This window comes from Suricata suricatta, chromosome 8 (genome assembly GCF_006229205.1).
Source record: "Suricata suricatta isolate VVHF042 chromosome 8, meerkat_22Aug2017_6uvM2_HiC, whole genome shotgun sequence".
NCBI lineage: Eukaryota > Metazoa > Chordata > Mammalia > Carnivora > Herpestidae > Suricata > Suricata suricatta.
Genome location: NC_043707.1, coordinates 101,944,791 through 101,966,346, shown reverse-complemented (window position 1 = coordinate 101,966,346; position 21,556 = coordinate 101,944,791). Strand labels below are relative to the sequence as shown.

General features: G+C 48.8%; 1 protein-coding gene across 1 annotated transcript in view; it reads right to left on the bottom strand.

The window, feature by feature from the left end:
- TTC39A (tetratricopeptide repeat domain 39A) overlaps positions 1–20,010 on the bottom strand; it is a 32,475-nt gene extending 12,465 nt beyond the window's left edge. The window contains exons 1-12 of the mRNA XM_029949221.1: positions 19,908–20,010; positions 19,516–19,620; positions 11,007–11,138; positions 10,072–10,148; positions 8,787–8,854; positions 7,100–7,164; positions 5,030–5,129; positions 3,670–3,735; positions 1,755–1,863; positions 1,177–1,244; positions 1,034–1,093; positions 16–177 (exon numbers count right to left, since the gene is read on the bottom strand). Coding sequence (XP_029805081.1) covers positions 16–177; positions 1,034–1,093; positions 1,177–1,244; positions 1,755–1,863; positions 3,670–3,735; positions 5,030–5,129; positions 7,100–7,164; positions 8,787–8,854; positions 10,072–10,148; positions 11,007–11,138; positions 19,516–19,620; positions 19,908–19,951 — 1,056 coding nt within the window. The 5' untranslated portion in view covers positions 19,952–20,010. The remainder of the gene's footprint in view (positions 1–15; positions 178–1,033; positions 1,094–1,176; positions 1,245–1,754; positions 1,864–3,669; positions 3,736–5,029; positions 5,130–7,099; positions 7,165–8,786; positions 8,855–10,071; positions 10,149–11,006; positions 11,139–19,515; positions 19,621–19,907) is intronic.
- Positions 20,011–21,556: the final 1,546 nt, after the last annotated feature.

Here is a 21,556-nt window from a genome sequence, read left to right as displayed (position 1 = left end):
TTGGTGTCAGCCCACCTTGGACCAGGAGTTCTCCTTGCTGAGCAGGTCGGCATAGAAGTAGGCCATCTTCCACTGGCCTTTGTAGGTGAAGCACCACATCAGCTCCCAGTAGCACATGTGGTGGAACTGCTTCCAGTGCTGTTGGGCCTCACAGCACTCCTCGAACCGCTGGATGGCCTGCGGGCACCTGCTGGTCAGCCTCATGGCCCCGCCACCCCACCGCATCGCACAGAAGGACCAGCCTCCTCCACAGGTCTAGCTGTGTGCCAGGCTCAGGGGAGGTTAGGCCGCAGCACTGGGGAGATGGGAGAATTCTGGGCTCTATTCCCGGTTCCACCCACTAGGTCTCACTTACTGACCCTCTCTGGGACTCTCATCTTTCAGCACAAAATGAAAGGATGGGATAGAGCTATAATGGAAGGATACGAGGCAGTGGAAAGTTATTAATGTTAAAGCAGCATAAGAATGTCCGTGCCTCAGAGCAAGCTCCAAAGTTTCCAGTAGCTCTCATGAAAGGAACTGGACCTAGGGCATCTGTCCTGCTGCTTGAGGAGTCACAGCCAGGGCCAGCTGGAGACCCCAGGACTCTACTTTGTAACAGTCCATCCTGGGTATTCTGCCAGATCCGTGACCCTCCCTTCTCTAACCCCTATAATGGCTCCTTTCCACCTATCTTAGCCAGGTCACCAAGGTGCCAATCTCACACCCTGGCACCACTGTGCCATTCACAGTGCCTGTCACCATGTCCTGAGCGGGCCTTCCCACCACTCTGCCTCCCTCAAGGACCTCCCTCTGTAGGAAGGTGCGGTCCTATGGCTCCTTGTCAGATCCTACTCACCACAAATGCCACCCCCTCCCTCATCTTCCTAGACTGTCTCATTCAGAATTGCTTTTCCTACTCTGCCATCTTGTTGGTTCTCTCTTGGAGCCCTCCCTCCAGTCTGCCCTGTCCCTGAGTATGTCTATGTCTGTCTGCCTACTGGTCTGGGAGACCAAGGGGTTGCCAACACTGGCCCAGACCCCCATTACTCACTGTATCAACATTGCCTTTAATGGCTTCAATCCGCCCGGCAAAGAACAGGAAGATGGCACCCTGCAATGACACGCACATGGGTCTGTGTGGGTCCACAAGGCACACATCGGCTGGGGGTGTTCCAGTGGGAAGTGGGGGCTCACCTTAGGATATCGCTTCAGGTAGGGCTTCAGGAGCTTCTCTGCCTCCTCGATGTTGACATTCCCGGTACCTAAGGGAGGTGAAGGGACAACACATCACCACCACTGGTTCTTGTAATCCCTCCAGCAACCCCCTAGGAACTTCTCAGGGCCTCTGTTTCCCTCTCTGTGAAATGGAGTTGATAATTCTATCTCCAGGGTGATACAAGGATTAAATAAGGTGGTATAGATATCACCCCAGGACATCACAGGGCTCAATAACCAAGAGCCATGACTACCAAGGTGGTGCCTAGCACCCCAAGGGCCTGACAGTGTCCTCACACCCTACACAAGGTGGGCATGGCCATCCCTATTTCACAGATGAGAAAACAGGTTGGAACCCAGTTACATGGTGAGAAAGTGAGTGGTCAGCAGGCTAGGCCTGAAGACAGCTGATGCGGCTCTGCTGATTCTGGTGTCAGCGCCCCATCCTCAGTCCTGTGGACCCAAGCAGGGTCCGCAGTCCCTTGCCCTCTCGCCCCCTGCCCTTAGAGCCAACCAAATCGCAGACGCCCCAGCTTTCGCCCAGGGGGCGCTCCTACCGAGCACAAAGGTGAGGAAGGTGTGGTAGCAGAGCAGAAGCATGACACAGAGCACAGCACGGAAGCTGTGCCCAGATGCGCCCTCCTCCAGCTGCAGCAGCCCATAGTCCTGAAGGAAAAGACGGACAGGCTGAGGCCAGCCCCAGCGTGGGGTGGGGCCTGGGAGGTGGCTGGATAACTGAGAGCAGTGCTGCTGGAGCAGGGGGTGTGGGGGGGACAGCGCTGGACTCCACATCTGGAACCCTGATGGCCAGGCCTCCTCTTGGGGCCTCAGCAGCCTTCCTGGGGGGCAGGGGACACTGCTGCCAAGGCCAGGGCAGAGGCTTGGGTCCAAGTGTTCCCTATTTCCGCAAGAATCCCTTCCCCATTCCTGCCTTTGTTCACCTGCTTGCCCCAGCACCGAGGCCCTGAGCAGCCTCTGGTTGGCGTGGAGGAGAGGCCAGATTCCATTTTAGGCAGATAATCCTAACCACAGGCTCAGGGCACAGATGGGTCATAATAACTGCAGTCCGGGAAGGCTTCCTGGAGGAGAGGCTAGACTCGACTTGTATCCCTGCCTGCAGTCTCTGCCCTCCCCACCCCCATCTGTTCTCCAGTGTGTTCTTGTTCTTTTTAATACACAAATCTGACCTACCTCACCCTTACCTCAAACCCTCCAAAGCTTCCTTACCTTTAGGATAAGACAAAACCAGAGCTGGTGCCTGAGGGCCCTCACACTCTGACACTGGCCCCCTCCCCTCCTGGCCAGGCAGGCCACACTGTCCCACCTCTTGGCCTTTCTCATCCTCTGCCGTCCGATCATCATCCTGAAATCCTTCTCATGACCCAAGGGCCTTCTTAAGAAAACAAAACAAAGGGATCTACAGAGGGCTGCTGTTTCCCCCAACCTAGACCATGGACCACAGATGGCAACCAGAATTTTAAAGGTCTCCAGACAGACATGAGGCACAGAGTCCCAAGTGAGGTCTTCCCTCTCAATTCTCTGTCTTGAAGGCGTCAGGGAGAAAGCCTCAGTCCTGTGCTGGTGTACGTTCAACATCCCTGTCGTTCTAAAAACCTCTTCTCACAGTAAAACCGCCTCTGCAGATCATACAATCTGTTTTTACAAAATTCTTGCCTCACAATATTTATGATTATGTGCTTATCATGCCAAATAATATGGGTTTTCTATGTAGTAATGTTTCCTTTAGATAAACTTAAATTAAAAAATGTGAACCATTTTTGGGAAAAATAATACTCAAATAGTAAAAGAGAGGTCTGCAGACATGGCAAAAATCAGGAAAGGTCAGAGGAAGTTCAAGTTGAGAAGCACTGGTCTCCTCCACCCCCCAAAAAAGCCCCCTTGTTATACCCAAAAAAGGCCCAGAGGAGGGTGGGATTTGCTCCGAATCACAAGGAGATGAGGCTGGAATGAGCCAAGGCTCCTGACTTCCAGGCCATTGTTCCTTCTACCACATGGGGCCTCCTCCACCATGGAGCTCTCCCTGATCTGCTACCTAGTACTTAGATTTCTGCTCTTAGTAAAGCCTCTGGGTGCTTCAGTTGTTTGGTTTCTGTAGGGCTTCCCTTAGGCATCTTCCACTCAAAAAAATGATCTCATGGGAAAGAACTTGCTTAAGGTCTTCCAAAGGGAAGAGGACCAGGATCTTGAGAACATGACTCCAGACCACTGCACGAAGCTCCCTTCACACCCACCCTTACCCTAGAGCTTCCTCACCCTCTGTGAGGCCAGGCAGGGATCACTGGCCCCATTTGATTGGAAAGGAGCCTGGAGACCTGGATCTTATCCAAGACCACACACTGAGGCGGGGGGGGGGGGGGGGCCTGTGCCATTACTGGCACACAGATCTTGCAGCCCCTCAGCCTCACCCTGTCCAGCTGAGCTGGTCAGGAGTCCCAGAAGGCAGGTGGTTACCTTGTTTCCTGAAAACCCCACAAACTCCAGCAGCCTCAGGATCCTGGTAGGAAGCATGGACAGCGTCTGCAGGAACAGAGGCAGGTGGGCCTGTGGAGGGGCTGGAGCTGTCCCTCCTACTCCCTAAGCCCCCGGAGTCCTGGGGGTCATCCTGGGGGAGCAGGACCTATCTCCAGAATGTCCACAAGAAGGCCCCAGGCTTCCTGGAAAGCCAACTTCCCCAAATAGAGAAGCACTACAGTGTGACAATTAGAAGCAGACTGTCTAAATCCTAATCTCACTAGGTCACCCTGAGCAAGATATGTATCCTCTCTATGCCTCAGTTTCCTCATCTGGGAATAATAATGCCCCTACCTCCTAAGAGTCCTGTAAAGGTGGATCAATTAATATGTGTAAAGCACATAACGGGGCACATAATGATAGTTAGCTATTATTATTGCTACACGAATCCCTAATCGGCACCAGGGGCTCCATCATTGCATTTGATCCTCAGAACAGTCCTGCAAAGAAAGGTTACTACCCCTTTTGACAGATGGAAAAATAGAGGCATGGATAAGTGATAGGACATGTCTAAGGCTCCATAGCTCATCAGAGGGGGGCCTAGTTCATAAACCCAGACAGTCCAGCTGTAACTTGCTGAAGTATCTGATGAACTCTGCCATCTGTACTTCTCAGCACTTGGGCCAGGACCACTGTTCTCATTTTACATACAAGGAAACTGGAACCCAGAGTGGGGCAGGGACACCCCAACCCCCAAGGCCTGCTCTTGGAACAGGCTTTGCTAGAGGGGACAGAGCCATCCCCTGCCACACATGCACTTCTAGACAGGTCTCTGGACACTCAGGGCCAGGAATCTAAATTTTCACTGAGGAGCTTCTCCCAGGAGTCGGCTCAGAGTCTCTCTTACTGTTCCTTCTGCCTAGACTGCCCTTTCTGGCTTACAGATCCTTCAAGATCCAGCTCAGATATTCCCCACTCCCTGAGACCTTCCCTAGCTCTTCCAGGAAGGGGTCTTGGCTCTGTCTCTGTGGGTTGCCCACTGCTTCCAGCCCTGTCTCCCTCCCTACGACTGGCCAATATTTAACCACGAGCTCTCCAGGGAAGAAAAGGCCCTGCCTTATTGTGTTTGTCTTTTTCTGGTCCTATAAATACTGCCACTACAGTGCATTTCAAGCTTTCAACTTGACTTGGGAAGAAATGCACAGAGAGACTCTGGAGCACTCCCACCGCATCCCCACCCCAACTCTGAGCTCCTCATGACCGCTGGCAATGTGTCTGTTTTAGCACTAGGTCCCAGGACCAGCTCAGGGCCCAGTACGGGAAGCCAGCAGAGACCATGTGCAGGGCCATTCCCACTCACCAGGTTGAAGGCTCCCACGCCGAGCTTCACGCCCCCTTCGAAGTGCCTGTGGTTCTCTCCCTTACAGTACTGTGAGGACTGCACAAGGCTGTCCAGCTCCCTGTGGGAGACGCACAAAGTCCTTTTTCAGCCACATGGCGGAGGCCAGGTCCCATTCTAGCTGGGACTAGATTGCTCCTCCCTGTCTCCCCCCACTCCCAGCTGATCTCAGAACTCCCTGGTGGTAGAATGATAACAGTTCTGGCAATCCAGAGAGCTGATATTCGAGGAATTTCTAACCCCACCTGCCTATTAATATAGTCCTTGCCTCTGAATGTCAGCTTTATCAGCCCCAGCACACCTGCTTTGTCCAGCATCTAGACATTTGCACACGCTCTGCATTCTGTCTAGAACAGTTTCTCAACTTTGGCATTACTGACATTTTAGGCTGGATAAATTCTTCAGGTAAGGAAGGGGTTGTCTGTATAATGTAGGATGTTTGGCAGCATCTTTGGCCACCACCCACTAGATGCCAGATGCAACCTCCTCCCAGGCTGTCACAACCGAAATGTGAATATTGCCAAATGTTCCAGTGAAGAGCCACTGGGCTAACTGTAGCCCCCACTCCTTCAGGAAGTCTACCTGGGGTCTCTTGGTTAAAATCTAACTGGTCATTAATTGCACACAGTCCATATCCCAGCCTGCCTTGGGAAGAACAGAAGCTTTAAAAATGTACCTGCCTCCTTCCCATGCCATGAGCATCTTGGAAGACTTTAAATTAGCAAACACTGACTGAGGCCTCCCTGTGCCAGGCGCTGGACGATAGCTAGAAGCAAAGCCACTGAGTGGCTGCCCTCACAACTCCCCCACTCCAGGTCCCCCCAGTCAAGTCACTGTGAAGGTGGAGGAGGGTTTCAAAGGAGGAGACTCCTGGGGTCTGACCCAGTTTGGGGTTCAGGGACATTTTCCCTGAGAATGACACCTGAGCTGAGACCCTAGGAATGGGGAGGGTTAGCCAGGCGCAGAAGGAGTGTTCCTAGCAGAGAGACAGCATGTCCAAAAGCCCTGAAGTAGGAGTGAGCTCGGCATGTCTGAAAAACTGAGGGAAGGCACCAATGTTTGAGCAGAGTGGGGTGGAAGCTGTTGCTAGGAGGGCGGGGAGAAGATCCCAGGAATGACTCAGCAATGACCTGGGACTTTAAGCACAAGAGGAATGTCGGGAATTGGTAAGGGGGTGACCTGACAAGGTTTGTGCTTTGGAAACATCGCTTTGGCAGCTGGTGAAGAGACTGGAGGAGGCAGAGCACAATTCCAGCACAGACCCACCAGGTCATGCAGTGCCCGTATACTACACGGTGTGTTACATACCAACAGTACCCCGAAATCACACAATCTCTCTCCAGGAAAACAGTCACATTAGATAGGGAAAATAAAGATGAGAAATAGTCTCAAGTCAATTCAACTTGTAATGGAAAGTGAGTTTTAATGCCAAACTTGAGGGAAGAAACTGGGCTTTTGAAGCTTTTTTTTCAATTTAGAATTGGAGATAAGAATTGTGGTGCCATGTTGAATAGAAGTGTTCTCGACTGAGTCTTATTTCTTTCATCCCAGACAATGCCTGTGCTTGCCCCAGTGCTGATATGGCATGGAAATGATCTGACCCTGCTCCCATCGTGTGTAGGCTGTGTGTTTATGTGTGTGGACACCATCCCTGGGTACTGGAGGGGGCCAAGGAAGGCTTCATGGGGAAAGTGGCATTTGGATTGGGTCTTAGCGAATACAGAGGGGTTCTGCTGCTCTTCTCAAAACTACTGTTCCTGTGTCTGTCTCCTGGCCTCTACCTCACCAAGCTGTTTGTGCAGAATCTGGCTTATTTTCCCCAAGGTCAGGCATAGACTCAAGGGAACCAATTGAACAGATGTACCCAAGAAACCATGCGAATATTCTGGAAAACTGAGGTCCTCAGGGTGCAGAAATCTGCCTGAGGTCATGTGGTATTCTAGGCATCCAGCCTCCAGCCAGTGCTATCTCCTGAGGGGCACAGGGTAGTAGATGCTGTGGCCCCAGGCTCCCCCAGACCAGCCCACTCACTTGTAGGTCTGGTAGCTGTTTCGAACTTTGATGCCGCCCTTGATGAAGCTCACCATGTTCTCGTCCTGCAGGAGGGAGAGATGTTAAGAGCAAGCCACAGGCTTGAGAGGGATCATATAAGGCTCCGGGGGCCTGGCTTGCCTGACCTTGGGCCCAGGTCTATGAGGGGTTCTTGGGGGCCGGGGAATGGGGTCAGGGGTTAGCCAGTCCAGGCCTCCCTAACCCCTGGGACTTGATATGAGGATCTGCTTGCCGAACAAGACCTCCAAAATGTCCAGGGCCTGGAGAAGGCACGCCCAGTGGTTACCAGTGCCTCCTCCAGGTAAAGAGTTGTGGGAGAGCAAAAAGGATGCTCAGTTTTGGACTGTTTGTGTTTTCTACAACAAGCAGCTCCTTGTCACATTTGTAATTTAAAGCATCGATACCTACAGCCCACTTAGTTCCACTCCTGGGGGTATGCCCAAAAGAAACAAACAAACATGGGCTGCAGGAATTACCTTCAAGAATGTTCACTGCACTACTCTTCACAGCATCCGGGAACGAGAAACAACCCCAACCTTCAGCTTGAGACTGGATAAACAGCTACACCCATAGAAGGGAATATTATACAACCGCATACAGTTGGGAAAGAAAGCAAGTCCCACACGGCTTGAGGCCTTAAGAAGCTTGAAACTAAAACATAACAGTGTGCTGCGCAGACATGAATAGGAAGCTGAGAAAACTATTTTTTAAAAAATAGGTTGGGGGATAATAAACAAAACTCTAGCCAGTGGTTTCCCCACGAAGGGAGGCAGGGGACAGGGCAGGGAGGAGCCTCGCCAAGAGGGTTCTGTTCTCTGATTGGTGGGGGAGCTCATGGGTTTTTATTATGTGTAATAACAGAAAAGGCCACACACAATGCAATTATTAACAGTGATCCTTATGAAGAATTAGGATTATCTAATTCTAATGTGAGGTACAAAAAGGTAGAACAGTTAACAAAAATAAAAAGTACAATAAAATTCTCATGTGCCTGTCTACCCCAACACACATATTTACATGATGATTATATGCTATACCCCAGGTTTTATGGTGAAATCATGAGGTGACAGTTCTCATAATTACCACTGTATGGTGAGGAGCATTGGCTCCAAGTTGACCACACCTGTGTTCAAATCCTAGCTCTGCCATTTGCTAATCATGTGACTCTGTGAAAGTGGCTCCTCCCCTCAAACCCTCCCCTTTATAAGCCTGTAAGGTGAAAATTTAATAATATGTACATTTATGTAAAAACAAGCATGCAATATGTGTAAGGTACGTAAAAACCACATACCTATAATGTACACATAAAGCCTGGTTATGTCACAGAATCAAGTTTGGTTCATTCAAACTTGTTAAATGGATCAAGTACAAAGCAAGCTTTGTTCTAATGCCTGTCACTCCACATGACCTGCAGTAGGAACACAGCGGTCATGAGGTGGAGGTGTATCCTAGTATTGGATAGAAATGTGTGTGCTGGGTGTGGAAGGGATAAAGCCCTCACCTCTGCCACTGAGCCTGGCTAGGGCTGGAAGTGTTGGGGTGACTGAACCTCAGTCCTCTCCTGAACCATAAGCAAGCAGACCACGGCTGCTTATAGACTCTCTGGCTTAGAGCTGGTGACCAATTGGAAATCCCCAGGCTGCTTGTGTAAGGAGGGGGTTCCTACCTGCAGGAAGGTCAGAGCTGCTCTCTGCAGCAGGCACTCTGCATAGCAGACTTCAGCATGGATTTCCTCTGCGGGGAGAACACCAGCCCTGAGGCCTGCTGGGATTCTCGGCAGGCAGCACAGGCCAAATCCTCCCCACTCCACCTCCCACAAGGCTGTGAGTGTGAGTCAGCACCCTCCCCTTGGAGGGAGGTGGTCTGGATCCCTCACAGCGCTCACCACCATCCAGAATTTGCTCACTCCCCGCACTTGCCTTTCACCTCATGCCCCTATCCCACCATCCAGAAATGTCAACACAGGGCCCTGGGCCTTGTTCTCTTGTTCTCCACGTATCACAGTGCGAGGCCAGGAGAAGGTGCTGGGTTGAAAGGGTAAACAAAGAAGATCCCGATCCAGGGAAGCCCACAGGCTGTAGGAGTATGGGAAAGTACGGGAAGGAGAACTCACACAGCGCAGGGACTCAGGGGAGACTTCCAGAAGAAAGGACATTTGAATTGAAAAGGAATGGAAAGGTGAGGCAAGAAGAGCTTTCTAGGCAGAGGCCTGGGAGAACCAAAAAACTCTGATGTTTGGGGACAGCCAAGCCACAGAAGGCCAAAATGGGGTGAGGCAAGGATAGACTTAGGGGACAAGTAAAGACGAGGGGCAGAGGTCGGACTGCAAAGGGCCTTGCACATGGGTTGGAGGGGTGCAGATTTGGCCCTGTGGGCATCAGAGAGCTATGGAAGGCAAGGAGGAGGAGTGGCGTTGTCAGGTTCATTGTCTTGTGTTAGAAACTTCAAGGCTCTTGAGGGTAGAGAACACCATTTGCTCCTGCACTAAAGAGCCCCGCACTGCTCCAGCTGGCTGCTGCTACCTCCAGGACTGCCACATGGGGTCCCAGCACACAGGGTCTGACAGGCTAGACCATCTCTTCCACTGCCTTCAGCTGTCTCATCCCAGTGTGGCAGCCTCCAGAACCTTATTCCCCTGTAGGGCACTTGCGATCACTATGATAATAAGGCCAGTGACCCTAACCTCGCACAGGATTCTAAGCCCACCCTGGCCTGAGGAGCAAAGCTAATGTACCTTGTGATGGCATTTTCTTTCCCCAGCTTCTGGGTGCTCAGCAGGTAATGCCATCAGGCAAGTGAGCCTTCCCTGCTTACCTGAGAGCAACTTCTCAAAAGGGCCCAGCCCACTCTGTGAAACTGGGAGATTAACTGCCCCTTTCCCCACCCATCCCTGGGCTTGGGACAGGGCTGCCTGGGGCCAGCAGGGCTGAGAGGACATTCAGATGCCACACCTTCTGTGAATTGGTCCATGGTGGGGCGGTGCACCAGGTTGCTAAAGGAATCTGTTACAGAGGACTTCTTCCGGTGCCTGAAGAGGAAAAAGGGGCCTCAAGTCATTCAGTGAGGGGGAGCCAGGGGCCCAGGTGGGCTCAGACACATCTCCCGCCCTTCCCATGGGACTCCACACACACTGAACTGGCAACTCTCCCCAGTCCAGGCTTCCTCACACCCTTGCTTCTGTTGTTACCCCTACTTGGAGCCCCCTCCCCTCTTCCTCTGTCCTGGCCAGTTTCTAGTCACCCTTTAGGAACCAGCTCCAGCATCACCTCCTCCAGGAATCCTTTCCTGCTCCTCTGGCAAGAATCCCACAGCCCCTGGAGCTTCCCTGCATCCTGCTGGAATGTTACTGTCTGTGCCTTCTCCCTGACCAGGCAGTTTGGGGGTCAGAGGTGGCCAGTGCCCACCCAGCACAGGGCCTGGCCCAGGGCAAGCATGAGTGTGTGCCCAGTGAAGGATTCCAGCTGTGCACAAACACTGAAGGTCCATTCCTTCCTTCACTCAAGCAATTCATGTGTACTGGATACCAAGTACACACCAGGCCCTGTGACCGTGTCTTCATTCAGTCCCCACAACAGCCCTACCTGTTTTACATATGAAAAAAGTTGAGTCCAGAGAGAAACTTGCCCAAGATCAATGAGATATTAAATGACAGAGCCAGAATTCATCTCCTTAAAATCAGGCCTGGCCCTTGGAAGCTGCTTAGAGACTGACTCAAACCACAAGGCTCCTGAGGCAGAGGTGACAGGGACAGCTCTTAGCACTTGGGGATACATCCTCTTAGCCAAAAGGAGCAGCATTAATAGTGGCATTTAGGCACTGGGATAGGCCAAGGTGACAGAAGATGGACCTCAGGACCCCTTGTCCCTGCCCGCCCCACGGCCCGGACCTCTGACACAGCGTCTGTGCCTCCTTCATCATGTTGCCAGCAAGCAGGATGTCCTGAGGGTCAAATGTCATCATGGCCTGCATCTCCAGGATGGTGGCATATGTCAGCGAGTGGTACATGCTCTCCTTGGTTCTGCCAGAGAGAAGGGACATAAGAGCACCAACCCTCAGAACTCCAGAGGTAGCTGGCCTGTGTGGATCACAGCCATAAACTCCCCACCCAGCATGGCAGGGAAACAAAGATCCAGAGAGGGGAAGAGACTCTCCCAAGGTCTGACCCTTCCATTGCTGCCCAAAGGCCTCAGATCCCAGCTCCTCTACGTCCTGCTGAGTGGCACCAAGTGACTTTCCAATTCTGAGGCTCAGTTTCTTATCCAGTCTGCAGGGATGGCAGCAGCAAGAATGTTGTGAAGACTTTAGCAATGTGTTGGCCTGAGACTGTACCCCCAGTGCCCAGGGCCTGCCTCTCACCCTCTGTCACACCTCGCAGAGCAGAGCCCAAGTTCCTTCTAGCCTCAAGCTCCCCTTCCCCACCCTGCCCCCTGGGCTTGCCCTATCCTTGTTCCCTGGGCCTCTCTGGCCTCACGCCCTCCTGCCTTTCACCATCCCATCATCTGACCATGCTGCTGTCTGGTTAAGTTCTCCCTGGCTTTCGTGTCCCATGATATAATTCCTGGGCCCAAGGCTCCACACAACACAGGTTCTGCCCAACTCTCCAGCCCAGCCCTCTTGTCACTTCTGCTTCTGCCCCTTATCACACTGGGCCACACACATGCTCTCAGGAAATTCCTGCTCTCCCCCTCCTTTCTGCCTTTGCCCAGGATGTTCCCTCAGCTTGAAATGCCTTTTCTCTACCCCTGCCCTCCCTGACTCATCAGTCAAGGCCCTCAATTGCCTCCAAGGCCACTGGGAACCCAAGGCTCCCTCCTCAGGGACCATGTGTTTGTAATGAGGCACAGGTCATACTGAATTTATATTAGCAGGTTTGGCTCTCTCATCAGACCAAACTGTGGGCTCAAGGACAGAGCTTGTATGGAACTCATCTCTGTCCTCAGCACCAGCACCCCAGGCCCTCGTGAGCAGCCTCAGGAGGCCTTTTCCTCCTGCCATCTTGCTTCTTCACAGCCCACACCTCTCAACAGAAAAACATATGGCGGGGGCTTCTAGTCTAACACATGGAAAGAAAGGCAGGGAAGGATGAGAAAAATGCCAGTCCCCTCTGCACCTGGGGAAGTTACAACGTGTCTCAGCCTTCATTTATACTTCTGCAAATGGGGACAATAATGCTGACCTGCCCAGGTCCCTGTGGGAATGGCTGGGGATCACTCTTGCTTATCACACAGTAGGGACTACAGTGGTTTTCACTCACTTCCCTACACACCCCCTCATCAATTATTTACAAAACTCCTCAGTGCCAGGCTTACGCTGGGAACTTTAGGGGAGATGACTGTTCTATTGTAAAAATCTCATGATTTCACCTATTTTCATGCCTTTCTCATTCATAAAACCATAGAATTAAAAACCCTTTGTAAATTAAGTGCTTTTTAATTTGGGGGTGACCCTTTGCCCGGGTAATATTATCCTGGGGAGACAACAGTTTTTAAAGGAAACCAAAGGCTGGTCTGCCCCCTCACCAGCCCTCGCGGCTGTCCCAGGTCTTTGCTAGAACTCCCTAACCTGAGCGCAGTGGCTTGTGGAAAGGAGGACACAGCCTGAAGTAGGGACAGAACTCAGGCTTCAGAGTCCTTGAGACACAGGTTGGAATCTTGGCTTTGCCAGTTATCAGCTGTGTGATCCTGGTGAATCTTGTAACCTCTCTGGGCCTCAAGTTTTTCCTCTGTAAAATGGATACAATAATCCTTCTTTCCCAGGACTCTGGGTGGCTTAAATAGGACACCCAGGCCATGGCCACATCACTGATGCTCAATAAATAAGAGTCCCACCATGTCTGCTAGGGTCAAAGGTCACTGCCCTCAGGAGAGGCTTCCCTGGCAGTACCCAGACCCACCCCTCCAGATATTCCCCTCCCACCCCAGGCCTCTTGAGTTCTCAAGCCCCTGGCCCTCTCCCCAGACCAGTGAGGCCCAGGACTTAGCCCTAAGCACCCAGTCTAGTGCTGGGCCCAGAAGGAGGGGCAGCCCTGCCTGGACAGCTGGCAGGCAAAGTGGAATTTCTAGTCTGAGGCCCAGTGCCCAATATGCACCTGCAGCTAAGAATCCGGCTCCTCCCCAGCCCACCTTGGCAGGCCCTCCAGTGTGTCCTGGACTGGGGCTTGTGGTACAGGCAGACATCGGAGACACTGCAGGCTTAGTCCCAGACCACTGCAATGGAGTGGATATTGCAATGAAGCAAGTCAAATGACTTTTTTTGTTTCTTTGTGCACATAAAAGCTTAACTAAGTCTACAATAGCATTGTGTCCAGAAGTGCACAATAGCATTATGTCAAAATTTTAAAAAAGCTTAATTTAAAAATACTTTTTTGTTGAGGCATTTGAGTGGCTCAGTCACGATCTCACAGTTCATGAGTTCAAGCTCCATGTCAGGCTCTCTGCTGTCAGCACAAAGCCCGCTTCAGATCTTCTCTTCCCCTTCTCTCTCTCTGCCCCTTCCCCACTCACTCTCTCAAAAATAAAAAAATTTTAAAAAAATACTTTACTGTTAAAAAAATGCTAATCATTATTGACATTTTATTGAGCTGTAATATTTTTGCCCTGATGCCCATAGCCTCTGATGGGGGGGGTGATGGGTTGGCTGTGGCAATTTCTTAAAGTAAGACATGAAGCGCCTGGATGGCTCAGTCAGTTTAGCGACTGACTTCAGCTCAGGTCATGATCTCATGGTTTGTGGGTTTGATCTCTGCATCGGGCTCTGTGCTGACAGCTCCAAGCCTGGAGCCTGCTTCAGATTCTGTGTCTCCCTCTGCCCCTCACCCACTCACAGTCTGTCTCTTTAAAAAAAAAATAAATAAAACATTAAAAAAAATAAGACAACAATGAAGTTTTGCTGCACTGATGGACTCTTGATTTCACAATTTCACAATTTCACAGTAGCATGTGATGCTGTTTGATAGCATTTTACCCACAGCAGAAATTCTTTCAAAATTGGAGTCAATCTTCTCAAATCCTGCTGCTGTATTATCAACTAAGTTTATGCAATATTCTAAATCCTTTGCTGGAATTTCAACAATCTTTACCAGGAATAGATTCCATCTCAAGAAATCAAGATCTTTGCTCATCCTCAAGAATCAACTCCTCACTCGTTCATGTTTTATCATGAGATTGCAGCAACTCAGCCAGATCTTCAGGCTCCACTTTTAATTCTAGTTCTCGTGCTCTTTCCACCACATCTGCAGTTACTTCCCTTATTCAAGTCTTGAACCCCTCAAAGTCATCCATGAGGATTGGAATCTTCTTCCAAACTTCTGCTCATGTTGAGATTTTGACCTCTCCCATGAACCACAAAATTCTTAATAGCAGCTAGCATGGCGAATCCTTTCTAGAGGTTTCCAACTTACTTCGCCAAGATCCATCAGAGGAATCACTACCTGTGGCAGCTTAGTCTTATGAAATAGATTTCTTATATGGTAAGACCTGAAAGTTGAAATGACTCCTTGAAACATGGGCCACAGAATAGATATTGAGTTAGCAGGCATGAAAACAACATTAATTTCATTGTACATCTCCCATCAGAACTCCTGGGTGATGAGGTGCATTGAAATCATCAGTAGTATTTTGAAAGAAATACTTTCTTTTCTGAGCAGTAGGTCTCAACAATAGGGTTAAAATATTCATTAAACCAAGCTGGAAACAGACATACTGTCATCTAGGCTCTGTTCTTCAATTTAAAGAGCACAGAAAGACTGGATTTAGCATAATTCCTAAGCGCCCTAAGATTTTCAGAATGGTGAAGGAGCACTAGCTTCAACTTAAAGTCACCAACTGCATTAGCCCCTTACAAGAGTCAGCCTGTCCACTGAAGCCAGGCGCTGACTTCTCTCTAGCTATCAAAGGCCCAGATGGCATCTTCTTCCAGTATAAAGCTGTTCCATCCACATTGAAAATCTGTTGTTTAGTGCAGTCACCTTCATGAACGATCTCAGCTAGCGCTCCTGGACAACCTGTTGCAGCTTCCACATCTTGCTGCACTTGCATGTCGTGGAGATGGCTTCTTTCCTTAAACCTCACGAACCCACCTCTGCCAGCTTCCAACTTTTCCTCTGCAGCTTTCTCACGTCTCTCAGCCTTCACAGAACTGAAGAGAGTTAGGACCTTACTTTGGATTAGGTTTTTGGCTTAAGGGAATATTGTAGCTGATTTGATCTTCTATCCAGACCACTCAGACTTTTTCCATATCAGCAATAAGACTGTTTCATTTTCTTATTATTCGGTATATTCACTAAAGAGCACTTTTAATTACCTTCAAGAACTTTTCCTTTGCTTTTATAACTTGGCTGTTTGGTGCAAGAGGCCTAGCTTTTGATCTGTCTTGACTTTCAACATGTCTTCTTCACTAAGCCTAGTCATTTCTAGCTTTTGATTTAAAGGAGGGACATGCAACTCTTCCTCTCACTTGAACACTCAGAAGCCACTGTAGGATTATTAACTGGCCTAATTTCAATGTGGTATGCCGGTACAGAGTTAGGACAACTCCTCAAACCTAGGACATCCAAGTTCAGTTTACAATCCAAAGTTCTTGTTTGCTTACAAAATCCTGACCCCTGAGAGTAAGAGCCCCTCACCTCTGAGCTAAACCCAGATCTGAGACATGATGCCCACTAGGGTCCCACCTGCTAGGTCCAGACCAGCTGTCAAACTGGGGAGGACACTGGAAGAGCCATCAGAAGAGCAGGGTGTTAGGACCTGGGACTCCTTGGCCGTGTGGAGATCAGCTAAACCTCAGGGCCTCTGGCTCTACTCTCCTCTACCAACAGCAAAGTAAAATAAAGCTACTCAAAGAAGTGACAAACAGTAAACAAATGCCCAGGCTGATATGCAGGCGGAGGTTGGGGTGGAATTGATGAGCCCATTACTCTCTGAGGGCAAAGTATGAATAACAATTAAACAAGACACTGCATGCACAATGAGGAATAGTCAATGAAACTGGACCCCAACATTTTTTGAAGCTTCAATGGCTACAAATGGAGAGGGGAGGCTATTTTTTTTTTTTAGCAAGAATTATTTCTCCTAGGGGTGCCTGGGTGGCTCAGTTGGTTGTGTCCAACTCTTGGTTTTGGCTCAGGTCATGAGCTCATGTTTCAGGAGTTTGAGCCCCATGATAGGCTCTGTGCTGACAGTGTGGAGCCTAATTGGGGTTCTCTCTGTCTCTTCCCTTCCTCTGCTCACTCGCTCTCAAAATAAATAAATTAATTTAAAAACAAAGAAGAATTATTTCCTCTAGACTAGTGGTTCTTAATAAAGATGGGGAAATATTTTCCTGTTCTCCCACCCCAACCGTCCCTCCCAACCTCTAGCATCTGCCAATTTCTCAAAAACATGTTTTGGTTGTCACAGTGGGTGTGGGTGAGAAGTGTGTTAATAACATCTACTGTTTGGGGAGAACACTCTTAAACTGAAAAAGAAAGGAAATTCTTTTCTGGAATGGGACAAGGGCTAAGATAAAGAGCAGCTTCACGGCCTCAAGTGTGAAGTTAAAAGATACCCTCATGGAAAAACTGGTTTTCTTCAAGGTGCCTCCTTCAGGGCAAGCATTTTCTTTTCGAGGCCTGAGTTGTGGGGCCTGAGGTGTGGGACTCCTGAGGCGAGGGAATGAACGCCCTACTGAGGTGAGGAAGGATGAGGCAGTCCCTCAACATGCAGTGGGCTGTGGGGAGAGGGTGTGGAACTTATGGAGAGAGGTCAGCAAGGAAGGCGGCAGGGAGGAGTCTGATTAGGGACAGGTAATGACCAGAAGGGAAGCGGAGCTGGGGAGTCTTCCAAAAATACTGGGAGGGGAAACTAGATGTTCAGGGATGGAGCAGGACGGAGCATGGCCTGCCTCAGACGGTGGCCACACTCTTGCTGCAGACCCAACCCTGCCCCACATCAGGCCCAGATCCCCTCAGAGGGGGGTGATGAGGTGTGGGATGGCTGCAGAGGGGTCATTATAAGACTCGTGATCATCACATGCTGGAATCCCCACCGCCCCCAGAAACTTGGCCAGACTGGACAACAATGGGTCAGTCACATCTACGGAAATTGAACAGGTCAGGATTGGGACTCAGGGAAAGCAGTCCCCCTGCAACAGCATTTGCCTTCCCTGGGAACTTGAGGGAACCAGATGTGGCAGAGGACAACCACAACCTAGAGCTGAAAAGAAGTTATTAGGCAAGTAGGCAGCACACATGATTAGCCCCGGCCCCAAACACCTACTCCACCCAGAATTCAGGCAGCCAGGGGTACTCTGGCCAGGCTGAGTAACAGCTTCTCTGGAGAAGCTGACATCTGGGCCCAGGTCATCCAAAAGCCAATCTCAGCAATTACAAGGTCAACAAGCCAGGTGCTTCCCTTCTGGTCATTGCCTGTCCCTCAGTAGGCGCCCCTCTGCCACCTTCCTTGCCCATCTCCCCAACATCCAAAAGCTGATCCCAATTACGAGGCCAAGAACTGGCTCTTAAATATTACCAGACAGTTAGGGACCAACAGGCATTTGAGAAAAGCCCCCACCAGAAGATTCCCCCATTACACAGAAAAAGGGAACCTGGAAAAAGTGAAGATTACACCCAGGAAAATAAGAAAACATTTAAAAGGCAAACAATACTTTGTGATAAAAATAACAAATACTTACTAGAGTGCTTACTATATGCCAGGCCCTGTCCTGAGGACTCCCATATTCTAAATATAGATATAAAGAACAAAGTGCACCCAGAAACCAAGAATAAGATGTTTTAGGGGAAAAAAGAACATTCAGAAAACAAGGAGTCTGAGGAAATTAATCATATGATGTCAGAAAAAAAAAATATTGAAGGATCTCTTCTAACTCAATACAAGGATTTAATGATAAGGTTGAAGAAATCTCCCCCAAAATAAGAGAAAAAAAAAAGAGGAAGAAATGCAAAATTGAGCAGAAACGGGGCAGCTTATCAGAAGAGGACAAGCCCAGGAAGTCCAATGTTTGACTCAAAGAAAGCCTGAGAAAGGGAGACAGAAGATGGTCGTGTTAGAGAATGTTCTAGAACTGAAACACAGTCTCCAAATTAAAAAATACCAAATACCTATATTTCAGCACAGCATCATGAAATTTCAGATTTGCAAGAATAAAAGAAGCGAGTCTAAACATTTCTGGGGAAGGAAAAATGATCACGTGCAAAGTTAGAAAAAAAATAGGGTTCCTGTGGCTACAGTAGATGCTAGAAAACAGGGATGCAATGTCTTCAAAATTCTGAGGGGGGGGAATTATGTTCATGCAATTCCTTCCTAGAAGTTTCTAGAGGACATGCTTTGATAAAATGAGGGAGGGTACCAGAGAAAGCCAGGTCAAAGAAATAAGAGAGAAGTAAAGGAAGTTCCAAGAGATGGCTGTAGGTAGCTGGTAGACATGCCTACCCTCCAGAGGAGAGGTTTCCAGGATTATAGGTTATAAAGGTTTCAGCATAAATGTATAGCAAATTAGGTCAATGAAAAGACAAAGCAGGGGTACCTGGCTGTCTCAGCCAGTGGAGCGTGTGACTCTTCATCTTGTGGTTGTGAGTACAGGCCCCATGTAGGATGTAGAGATTATTTAAAAATAAGAAATCTTAAAAAGACAAGATAATTAACTCCAAAAAGGAAATTTAATCTTAAAATGTATGACTCATCTCTGCGATGATCATTATTTACCTAATTATAATAATGTAAATACTATAACTTTGCCAGACACTGTAATATCATGATGAGGAAAAAAAGAGGAGACAAGGAAGGGAGCGCAGGGGTATAAGAAAGCTAAGTTCTTATCTACCAATAGATGTTTTAAAAATTTTTTAAAGAAGAAAAAGAATTTTATGGTGTGTAAATTCTTAATGTTTTTAAAAAACTGAAAAAAGTGATTAAAAAATAGAGCAGTATAAGCTTATTATTTATAAATAAGGCAACACTAGAAGAAATGGCTAAATGACCAACCAACATTACTACAGTAAAGGGCTTGAGTAAAAGCAACTCAAACCTCTAGTCCTCTGGGGAAAAGTGAAGAAAAGCAGCTGTGTTCCAGCTGACGGGGGAGAAAATCAAAGTGGAAGAGGTCATAAGAACCCAAAAGAAAAGAAAGGAAGTCACAGTGACCTTGGGGAGGTCCTGGCTGCTCAGGACTATAGAATGGGGAGCCTGAACCCCTTTTTTATGGGACTCTCAGAGATCATGGTGACCCAGAAGGCCGAAAGGACTTAGTTACATGGGGTTCCTCTTACATAAGACCTCTAGTTCTCCATGAGCAGACACTACATGTGGGCTCCTGTCGATGCACACATGTCCGTGCACACACATATATCTGACACACATATATCTGTCCCGCCCCACACACAACCTGGGCTTAAGCCTCACCTGGGCTTGAGGTAGCTGAGTGCTTCTGAGAACTGGTTGGTGAGGAAGAGGTCCAGGGCGATCATGCACTGGTCCAGGGCCTCATGGAGGCTGCTCACAGAAGTCCTGCTGGGAGAGATGCGGAAGTGACCAGGAGCCCTCAACCCCTGTCTAGGCTAGAACAAAGCCCCACAGGGTCCATGAGACCTCCCTGTGGGCCCTGGATGCCTGTCACAAGCTCCTTCAGGCTACCCACTCTGTACTGGGACACAAAGACAATTTGGACATACCTCTAAGTGTTCCTAAAGGTGGGAGGAGAGAAGAATAGGGGTGTCCTCTAAGATCTGGTGGAGGGGATTGGGGAGGAGCAAAGGATGGAGGGCAAGGAAGCCTCAGAAACAAATTTATCTTACCCCTCACAAGGGTAAAGGGAGTCTTTATGGCTCTTCTGACCCATCGGGCTTTTCTGCCCACCAACCAAATCCCACTTCAGTCCTTTTCCTCCTCCTCCTTCTCCAGGATTTCTTCTGCCCATCTTGGGCCTGCACTCTAGAATCCCAGAGACACTGTCACAATGGGCGCAGGCCTCTCAAAGGTCACCTCCCATGTACCTGACCCTCTTCCAGCCCTTACATTTCTCTACAGCTTTTATCACTCTCTGACATACACATATATATATTTCTTTCTTTTTTTAATTTAATTTTGTCTGTCTCCTCCACTAAAAATAAGGACTTCTGAGGGCAGGAATCCTTCTTTTGTTCACTGCTGTATCCCTAGCATCTAGCATCTGGTACAAGGTGGGATTTTGACAAATATCTGTTAAGTGAATGAAAATTGATTGAGTGAAGAGTCTCAGGCTAGAAGAACAAATCCCGGACCTTTCTGGGTCTCAGCTTCTCCAACTGAAAAATGAGATTAAACTATGAGATCCCCCAAAGTCCTATCTTGACAATGTCTCTTCTCAAAGAGTCTCTTCTGAGTGAGAGAAGGTTCCAAAAGGGGCTTTGATGACCTCACTGAAAGGAGATCCTTTTCCCCCAGTTAGTTGAGAGGACAGTCCCTTTCCACCTGGTAAATGTCCACACATAACTTAAGACCCAGTTCTAACGTCTCTTCCTCTCTGATCTGTAGCAGCAGATCTTCCTGGCAAATTGAAACATATCCTTGTTCAAAACTAAACTCTTGTTCATTCTCTCAAATCTGTTCTCCTCCAGTCTTTGCCATCTTAATAAATGACACTGCTCTGTTTCTCAAGCCAGAAATCTGATAGTCAGCCTTGATATGTCCCTCTCCCTGGAGGTCTACCCCATCACTAAGCCCTATCACTTCTGCCTCCCGAAAATCTCTTAGCCCAGCACCTTCTGTGCCTGACGCAGGCCACCATCACCTTCGCCAGGCCTGACAGAGGACCGGCCCCTCTGCCCTTCTTCCTCCTGCCCCTGCTCGCTCTCCCTTCAATCGTCCTACTCAGTATTTCAGGTCTCTAAACTTTCTTCTTTGTCATCTCTTTGAATCTGTTATATTCTGAGTGATTTCTTCAGATCTTTCATTGCACTAATTCTCTTTAGGTGTGTGTATGTGATCTCCTATTTTTCCTGTCCACTGAGTTTTTAATTTAAATGATTATATTTTACATTTCCAGAAATTCCATTTGCTTCCTTTTCAAATCTGCTTGGTCATTTTCTACAATATTTTGTTCCCTGCTTATTATTTCAAGTCCATCTTTGACTCCTTTACATGTTTTTAAAACATTTATATTCTAGATCTCATAATTCTGCATATTTAGAATTTAAGTGAAACAAATTCTGTTGTTTCTTGCTTTTGGTGTCTACTACTCACAACGACTTGTTTCCTTATGTGTTTTGTAATTTAACCATGAGCTCCGGGGCACCTGGGTGGCTCAGTCGGTTGTGCCTCCGGCTTCAGCTCAGGTCATGATCTCACGGTTGGTGGGTTCAAGCCCTGCATCAGACTCTGTGCTGACAGCTAGCTCAGAGCCTGGAGCCTGCTTTGGATTCTGTATCTCCCTCTCTCTCTGACCCTCCCCTGCTTGTGCTGTCTC